The following is a 10019-nucleotide window of genomic DNA, read 5'->3' on the forward strand; positions in this document are numbered from 1 at the left end:
AATGTGTTAGAGGAATCCTGAGAATGTGGGGGCTGTAACAGAGTTGGAGGAGGAGAAGGTGGCCTTCTGCATACCAAAGAATGGAGTTAAGAGCATGAGCAAGGTGAGGGCGAAGAAACAGTGTGTGAGCTCAGTGTGATGTATCTCTGCTCTCTAGAGACACACAACAACCTAATGACGGTTCACTTCTCTCTGTTCACTCAGCCATTTCTCCTTCTACAAGTGCAGGTCTCTTTGCACCTTTTTTCTAGCTTTATAGAGGTACACAGTTCCACTGGTTCCACGTACAGGGCATGGGAACATGACGCAGCATGACAGCCATTCTCTGTATGGTGAAGTTAGCCTTATCCACATGTGCATACATGGGAAAGCCAAGCTTTCCTAGTGTCTGAATCTGGTGGCAAGCAACATGGTAAATGAGACTCTGGCTCCGGTACTTAGGCAAGGTGCCTCCCATTCTCAGTTCTCCAGTGTGGTCCATTAGGGTCCAAGACACAGGGGTCCCCTCAGGCCCCATAATACAGAAGCTGGGGAAGGTAGAGATACAGCGTTCAATGAACTTCTGGCTCTTCTCATTGCCACCAAAATACCAGATGCTATTCACTAGTGCAGCATGTGTAACATCCAGGGAGGCAAATTTGAATAACTGATGGTCACTATGAAGAACAAGAGGAAAGAACAGTCTTTAATTACTTAGGTTGTGAATAATTTTATTTATTTACCTCTAAATTGTCCCAAGAGGTAAAAAGTAGCATATCTAAGATATTCTTTTGGTTGTGCTCTGCCATCAGACACATTAATAGTGTGTGTGTGTGTGTGTGTGTGTGTGTTTGCTGATTAATCACTCTTCAATGTTTGAATTTCCTCATCCAGTAATCAAGAGTAATATGCGATTTTCACTGTAGACTAATGAGCCAGTGTGGTCGGGGCTCAGATTCAGTGCCTACCAGGTAGTAAAACTTCTCCAGGCACTATTTCCAGTTCTTATTTACCTGTGATCATTTCTTTTCTAGTTAGAGAGTTCAAATATAATCAGTCTTGTTTTATTTAAAAGGAAAAAATACAGATAAGCAAGTTTCCTGAAATACATGAAGCAAAAAGAAAAGCCAAAGTTCAGAATCATAAAATTTGGTTTCTTGTGCTCCTTAGACATTGTGATGAGCAATAGAAAGTCAAGAACAAAAATGACAGCAATGCTGAATGAAGATGACCCTTGTCACTGAGTATTGATGTCTGAAGACACCTGCAATCATGCAAAGGGGCTTGGGAGGCATTCTGGAGCTCTGGAAAGAGAAACTGTATTTCGATTCTAGTTATATGTTCCATCATACATGTGCTGGGCAAGCTATTCCATTGTCAGATTCTTTCTGTCAAGAGAATATACTGTCCTCCTATCTCATAGTAGGACAAAACTTTCTAGTAGGTTCTAGATGGGGGTGCTGACCAGGTAACCTTGTAGTTAATAAAGAGAAAAGCGTCCTTCCAGGTACACAGAGGGTCATGTGCCTGAGCACCCTCAAATCACATACCCATTGACAGCTTTCAGTTCTACTAAGCAGCATGTTAAACACAAATGGGAACATTGTGAAATGCATTCATAATCTTTTTAGTAGAATCCATTTGTATTATGCAGAGAATTGACTGAATGCATATTCATTTAAAACCTACGGTATGCCAGTTACTGAGAATTCCAGCCCCTGTAGGGTTTGCATTCTTCCTAGAAAATGAATCAAATATTGAATCTGGAGAATAAATGAACCAGTTTCCAATACTCAGGAGTGCTATGAGTAAAAGAAAGCTGGGCCCTTGTGGAAGTGACTTATATTGTGATGTTTTACTCAGGACTCTGAGAAGGTGACTTGTGAGCAGATCTGGGTAAGAAAGTAGACATTAGGATAAAGATTGATCTGCTTAGGAGAGGGATATTTTAGACAGAGAGAAGGGAATCTTAGAAGCCTGAGCTTGTGAAGGTCAAGTAGAAATGTTTACAAGGCTATGGCATAACATCGTTGTACATTAGCTTCAACACTAGAAATAACATAAAATCATTCACACAGATGCTTCAGGTCACTGACCCAATATTAGATTGTCAATTGGTTTTTCTGAGAAGAGAAGGAGAGAGCAAGAATGTGATCAAGTGAGTGATGAAAGCAGGAGATAGAGAATATGAGTGAGATTCCCTCCGCTTAATCCTTATCAAACTAATTAACTTGCAGTGACCTGACATCAATCTGTCAATCAAGTTCTAATGTGTATCTTCTTTTTCCTATTTTACATCAGAAATAATATTGAAAAGGCAACACTCTTTGGTGCTGTTATTTTTAGCGCCTTTCTCAGTCTATGAAATCAACCTCTTCCTCTTCAGACTACCTCCCTTGGAACACTTCTTTTGGCAGAATGACTCAACTTCTGATTTTAGACTCATACCTAAGAGACAGGTAACTTTTAAAAATGACCTCGTCATATTTTTGACAAAGGCCAGACATTTTGGAGGAAAGAAACAAGAGAAAAAGCCAGGTCTAAAAGGAAATCTCCTTTTAAAACACTGAGGAGTCCAGAATTATCTGGAAGTGTGGCAGGAAGCATTGGACTCTTGTAAGCAGGAGAGAGACATTGTCCTTATTTAAATCTCACTGTGATTACACAGCAATTCTGTAAGATATTGGTTGGATAGTGACCAGGACTAGAGCTAGCAGACTAGTGAAGAGATGGTAGCTTACAAAGCAATCCACATTCAACTTATATAGACAATTACAAGTTTAAATTGTAGTATAATTATTAGTTTATATGGGTGTTACATGCTCCCACGGGAAGATCAGAGAATAACTTTTGGGAGTTAGTTCTCTTCTTTATCAGGTAGGTTCCAGAGACTGAATTCAGGTAATCAAACTTGTCAGTAAGCACCTTTACTGCTACACCATATCACTAGCTCTTTATGTACATAACATTGTTTAGAAAAGGAACATGTAAAGATATGTTTAGAATTTCAATATAAGGTCATCCCAATTATTTTGTCGAAAATCCATTGATAACTGCCCTTACAATAAACAAAAGAGGAAAAGATACAAACAAGAAATAAGGTCATGCAAATGTGTTTTTAGGGAGTGAAGTAGTATATTCCAAAGCTAAGGCACTCCTGGGATGTCATTAGATGTTGGAACAGTTTAGAAGGAATTCTATGCTGTGGATTCCAATTTGACACAGCTCTGCTCACCTCTTGATTTTTTACCCTTTAGACTACAAAATAATGATAATCACATGCATACTGATTTTAACCCATGTTTTAAGGTGACTCTTTCATGATTATTTTAGAAATATAACAGAGGAGGCATGCCATCAAAAGGAGAGTGAATAGAAAAGTGAGGAAAAACAGATTTGCCTACACTTACAAAGGCTTGGGCTTGTCACTGCTGACAACTAAGTTCTTTGTATCCACCAAGGAAGGAGTCAGTTGCTCTGCTGTTTCAAATATCATATAGAGAAAGCACTGCTTATGCATGACCTTTCCCAAGTTAATGGCTCCAAGATTTTCTATCACTTTTCCCAGGTCTGACTGTGAACCTTGATGGGGAAAATAAGGAAGCAAATGATATACAATTATTATATTAACATTATCATGATTATCATAATAATCATCATATTAATATTTGGGGAAAGCTGCTCAATGGAGTCAAAGAGAATATAAACTTAGGATCAAGTCTTATATTAAATTAGGACAGATTTTTATATTATAAAGACAACATCCCTGCTATGTCTTTTTACATTTAAGTTTTGGATGGTATCACAAAGCCTGTCTACATATGCATACAGTTACAGCTTCCAAAGAAGATGAGTTAGAGGCATAGTGACTGAAATTGAATGGACCATTTCCATGTATTCAGTGTAAGTTCCTCAGTTCCTTTTTCTTGTACCAATATGACTCCCTTCACCCTGAATCAGCTTTTGTTCACTTGTAAAATTTGCTTCAGCTCACAGAAAAATGTGATCTAGTAAACATGTTTTAAAGAGTGCACTGGGTTTAACTTTCACATTCTGTTCCTGATCCTGTGACATTTACATCACCCAGTCTACTTCCCTATGCCCCTGTGGTTAAGACTTGACACAGTACTATTACCAAATGTCTTTCTTGGGATCATGATAAGCTTATTCCCACAGATAACCTATATTTGTGAACCCAGATGAGACCAGCAGAGCTGCAGAGCTGAACCTGGTCCACATTTTCTACCCATACAATTGTAAAGTAAAATGATTGTCATTTTGAATTGATATTGAGAAAACTTGAAATTCTATAAAACTAGGTAGGATATTTATAGGGTTTTTTTTTCTATAAATGTCTCATATACTTAAGGGCTCCATATTTAAAATATTATAATAATAATTTTTTCTTATTATTTTTTTAAATCTCCATAGCAGACGTGACTTACTCTTTATCACATGGCTAAAAACCCCATTCAGTCAGGTTTCAATCTTAGATTATACAACTCCAGAAACCATGGTTTTATTTACTAAAAAAAATTCCTTTGACAATGTGACAATATAATAAAACAAATATTAAATAATGGGAAACATTGCTCCAACATTTATATTCTTTAATAAAATATGGGCATTTTAAAGAATAAGTCCTAATGTGGTAAGGGATTGCATTAAATTTTCCTTGTAAACATTACACACTGTAACTCAAGGGTTCCTTTTGTACAGGGTAGATGCTGAGCCAAGGAACAGACAGCAGCCTGTGCAGTGTCTGTGGCCTGCAAAAAATGTGTGTGGGGTGTTAAGATGCTTGTACAAAAGGAAGCTATTTCCATCATGTGTACACAGGAGGTCACAACAGCCCACATACACCCGTTTTCTTACTTTGAATCTGCAAATGTTGTTTCCAGTTAATGACTTCTGATGAGCCAAGAAATTCCTGACAATTCTTGGGATCCTTGGAATATATTAGATAAGTGTTGTTGTAGTGGTCAAGGTCATCTGTCATGTCCTGTTTTAGAAAAGAAGAATCAACTGGAATGTTTATGAGTGGTGTGATGTTTGTTATATCAGTAGTCAGTTACATTGTGGTATTTGAAAATAATAAAAGTAGTAGTTTCTGTGACTTTATGTTGTAATTATTTACAATGCAAAGTCAAGAGAAAAAAGCCCTCATTTAGTTCAAAGTTTTAAAAGGCACCCTAAAGAGAATTACCCCAAATCAAGAGAAGCCAGAGTGTTATAAAATTCATGTAGAAGAGTCAAAATAAAAAATTAAAAGCAAAATATTTAGGGAAAATATACTTACTCTGCACTATAAATGCTCTGGAATTCAAATCTATACAGAACACAGAATTAGAATATTCATCTACAAATAGAGAACCAATCTGTGAGACAGACCACAATGAGTGTTTCTAGGCCCTACCACAATGTGTGCCAGGATGGAGTCAATGGCTACTCCTGTTTCAGTGTGTCTAGATACCAAGGCATGCATTGTGACTTGGAAGTAGATAAATGTGTTTCTGATCCCTGCATGAATGAGTCTTTATGCCTCAATGAGATAGAAAGATATACATATATTTGTCCTCAAGAGTATTGTGGTGTGAACTGTGAGTTGGAAGTTGATGAATGTAGATCCCAGCCGTGTCTACATTGTTCTCTGTGTACTGATACTCTAAGGGCTTACTTCTCTCACTATGCACTTGGATTTCTTGGAGACTACTGTGAACTCAACTTTTATCAATGTGCCAGTCATGTCTCCAGGGAGGTCTATATTTGAATGGAGGAAACAACTCCTACTTTGACTAAACAGATACTGGATCCACAGGGACACACTGTGAGAGTTTGACACCTCATTGTTGGTCAAACCCTTGTCACAATGACACATCATGTGAAGACACTGTTGACAGTTAAATTTACAACTACTGCCCTGGATACACAAGTACCCTCTGTGAGATGGACATAAATGAATGCAGTAGCAACTCCTGCCAATTTGGTAGGGAATGTGATGAGTTGTCCTCAAACGATGAATAGGGACACATGGCAGGCCTGCCTTCCTTCTTCAACTTGGAGCTTCAGGCTGTATTTGTATCTGTTAGCTTGGGTTCATAGAAAGGATCCTAGCAGAGCTGTCTTCTGAGAGGCTCTAAACAGCAGCTGACCAAAACAGATGCAGAGACCCACAGCCAAACATTAGATTGAGTTCAGAAAGTCTCTTGGAAGAGTTGGGGGAAGGATGGAGGAATTGGGAGACATTGAGACTCCACAGGAAGACCAATACAATCAAATAACCTGGATCCTTGGTGGCTCCCAGAGACTGAACCACCAACCAAGGAGCATACCTGGGCTGGCCCCGGCTCCGCCCCTACACATATGCAGCAGATGTGTAGCTTGGTGTTCATTCAGGTCCACCAACAACTGAAACAAAGGCTTACTCTGACTCTGTTGTCTGCCTGTGGATCTTTTCCCCCTAACTGGCCTGCCTTGTCTGGCCTCAGTGGAAGAGGATGTGCCCAGACTTGTAGTGACTTGAGTTACTAGGGTGGGTTGGTACTCAGGGGGGAACCCCTGCCTTCTCAGAGATGAAGGGAAATGGTAGTGAGGGGAGGGGCCATATAAGGGAGGAGAGCTGGAGACTGTGATTGGTTTATAAAGTGAACAAATAAATTATTGGAAAAAATACAAATAGGAATCAAAGATAAAGCTAATAGGCTAGATGCTCATTCAAAATAGATTATTATTATTAAGAAAATGACAGCCACATAAAGCAAATAAATGATCATATATGCATATGCATGTACACATATATATGTGGAACAAGTTTATAAATCCATAATGGCCCTACTTAAACATAAGGAACCATATCACAAAAATACTACTTCCATTGCTATATAATCTAGAAGCTGATAGATCTAGATCTATTCCTCTAATTTTAATGAAATATTAAATAAAATATTGTATACTGTATAAGGATACTATAGATCAAACTGTTGAATTTCCTGATCTTCCTTATAAAATATTTAAGTCATCTTCAATGTTCACACTGGCAAAATTTTCCACTTGGAATCAAGAATAAACTCTGATCCACTCTGTAACATCAACCACCTGTATCTTTCTTCTACTTTGTTTTTACTCACTTTGGTGTAGGTAATTGATGTAAAGGCAGTGCAACACCTCAGTAGGAAGCCAATATTACAATGAAAACTTGTCATAAAGTGAGGATCAGTTGGATTATTTTAGGTCCACTTTTTTTTTCTCTTTTTGGTTTTTCAAGACAGGGTTAATCTGTATAGCCCTGGCTGTCCTGGAACTCACTCTGTAGAACAGGGGCTGGCCTCAAACTCAGAAATCCACCTGCCTCTGCCTCTGCTTCTGCCTCCCAAGTGCTGGGATTAAAGGCATGCACCACCACTGCCCAGCAAGTCTGAAAATTTTAAAGACAGGAAACATGTTTCACGCCGGGATAATAGTTGACAATGGAACTAAGAACTGACTTGTTACAATATACCAACCTAACTTAGGAAATGTCCTTTTCTCTAAAGATTTACTTATTTTTATTTTGTGGATATGAAAGCTTTTACTGCATGTAAGTGTGTGTATGAGATGTGCTCAATGCCTGCAGAGTTCAAGAGGGCATTGGATTCCATATAACTAGAGTTACTGATAGTTGTGAGCCATGATGAGGAATTTAGGAACCAATCCCTGGTCTTCCACAAGGGCATCAAGTGCTATTCGTCACTGAGCCATCTCTCTAATCCTCAGAAATGTTTTAGTGTTTGTACCAAAATATCAAGCTCTTCTTTGTGTGTCAACATGATCTTAAGTTGATATAGCCTTCTATCAACTTCCTCTAACTCCTACAAATAAGATGCAAGAAATGATGAAGGAATAAAGTTTGCTTGCAGTTCAAATAAGCCAGTGCTGATAGAGGAATCATGCTGGCAAGCAAAACAAAATCATGGGTGGAGACAAAATTGTATTATCTGTACCTGTAGTTAACTTTCTCTATGTGTCATTATTTTATCATTGTATATTTTACTACACATAATACCATTCTTTAATTTTTCTGTAGATTTTTCTGTAGTCTCCTTCAGAGTATTGGTTGACATTATTACAATTCATTTCCACTTCTCAGGATGGTAGTAGGTTTCTACCATAGTAAAAACTACCACATTGTCAGACACATTCTTGGAATTCAACAAATGTAGGGATATAGGCATATTTATTGTATATTACAACTTACCTGTTCCTGGGGTCGAATAACAACAGTATTAAAATCAGGCCACTTGTCCACCAAAGTCTTGAGCTTGAATGGGTTTCCCTGATTGATGTGGAAGACAGTCCCATAAACCTAAATATTTTAACATCATAGGAATATCAGCACATTTTAAAAAGGTGCTAAAATGCAACATATCTGACTAGAACAAAGACTATTCTCATGAAATTATGAAAATTTTGTTGAAAAGATGTTATATTTCAAATGGTTCCTAGTGTCTAGTTGCTTATTCTAGCAAGAATATCTTTTAAACATTTGTAAGATAAAATATAAAGTATGATAAGATGTACAAATAAACCAATGGGGTCTCCTGTTTTAGAATCTAATAAAATTTTTCAAGAATTTCAGATTTCTTTTCATGCATCCAATGAATTTTATGAAGCTGAGGCATTTGAGAAATGAATTCCACTTAATACAAATGTTTTTCTCATTACTCCTTGAAGCATTTTTATGACTGCTGCTTTAATACCCATATCATCTAACACATATCTGTATCATCTGGCTATTGATATCTGTTTATCATTTAACTTAAAATTTTTGTTTCTCATCTAAGCTAAGATTTAGCCAGGCGTGGTGATGCAGGTCTGCTATCTCAGCTAACAGGGATGCTGAGGCATTAGGTTGGAATTGTAAGGGACACCTGGGGTATAGAGTGAGCCACAGGCCAAATGATAAAATGATAAAATGTGGCTTCAGTGATTTTATAAATTGTGTGTATTTCTCTTCTGGGAAGATATGATAGTTCAAATCCTAGGTCACAATAACATCTAAAACAAGTTGTGTGTTACATATAATGAGACTGGAAAATTCTTGTACATTAAATCTTATTTTATTGAAATAATATATGTGCTATGAAAAATCATCTGATGATAAGTATTTTCATTTAAAATCTTCCCCTGCTAGAGCCATGAAAGGGACACAGTGAAAGCAAAATTTAAGTAAGATCCGAATCCTATTACCTGATACTTATCATGACTTCAACTAAATACTTATCTGTTCAATAAGAATCAAGAAAATTCTTTTCCCTACCAGCAATTAAATCTAAAACCTCGCACATGCTAGGCAAACACTCTCTCACTGAACTATAAAATTTACAACTTATTTTTGAGGTTTTTTTCATGGTAGAGTCTCACAAAAATTATGAAACATCCTTTGGAAGTGAACAGTGATACGTTTTAGATAGAAGAGAGCAGCACTTTGCTCCTTTAAAATACTAAGCAAGTGACATTTTTGAGACTTATTTCTGCTTTGAGAAAATAAGCACAGGTGAGAGACATGCCATGATGTCAGTCAGTTTTCAGGGAGTCTTGACCTCTTCCTTCCTCTGCCATAGCAAGGTGCAGTCATTAGTTACTCTAAGAAGGTAGTAATTTTACCTTTAAGGACTCAGGGAGGTACTTCCTTAGGGAATTCTCCAGAACCTTTAGTGCCTGGGAACTCTGTAAATAGAACATCTCTTCTAATACCTTAGATGAAAAAGAGTACAATGATAGCAAGTTAGGGGTGGGGAGATACTTACATATTGTGTCCAGACTAGCCTATAAAGATCACAATCTAGGCTTATAAACATCCAGAATTTATTTGTCTCAGGTCTGGGAAATCCATGGTCAAGGGATTGGTATGTGTCTTGTTTTATGGAACTCTGATTTCTATTTGTAAGACACTCCTAGCTCTGCCTCCTCAATAAAAAACTAAGCATGCTTTCTGTAGCTTAATCTAAAAAGGCATTCAACCAAAAAGGTGATTAACCCAATAACCCTGCAAGGATCCCCAG

The 10019-nt window shown here is 37.5% G+C and overlaps 1 protein-coding gene across 1 annotated transcript; it reads right to left on the reverse strand.

Annotated features, from left to right (window-relative positions):
* Positions 1 to 253: 253 nt before the first annotated feature.
* LOC127689537 (glycine N-acyltransferase-like protein Keg1) lies at positions 254 to 9699 on the reverse strand. The gene is made up of 5 exons (XM_052189235.1): positions 9622 to 9699; positions 8213 to 8320; positions 4855 to 4981; positions 3390 to 3561; positions 254 to 656 (listed from the first exon to the last, which is right to left on the reverse strand). Exons 1-5 carry the CDS (start codon positions 9697 to 9699, stop codon positions 254 to 256), a joined length of 888 nt encoding a protein of 295 aa, XP_052045195.1.
* Between the last annotated feature and the right edge of the window lie 320 nt (positions 9700 to 10019).

The sequence above is a fragment of the Apodemus sylvaticus genome, chromosome 1, assembly GCF_947179515.1.
Source record: "Apodemus sylvaticus chromosome 1, mApoSyl1.1, whole genome shotgun sequence".
Lineage (NCBI taxonomy): Eukaryota > Metazoa > Chordata > Mammalia > Rodentia > Muridae > Apodemus > Apodemus sylvaticus.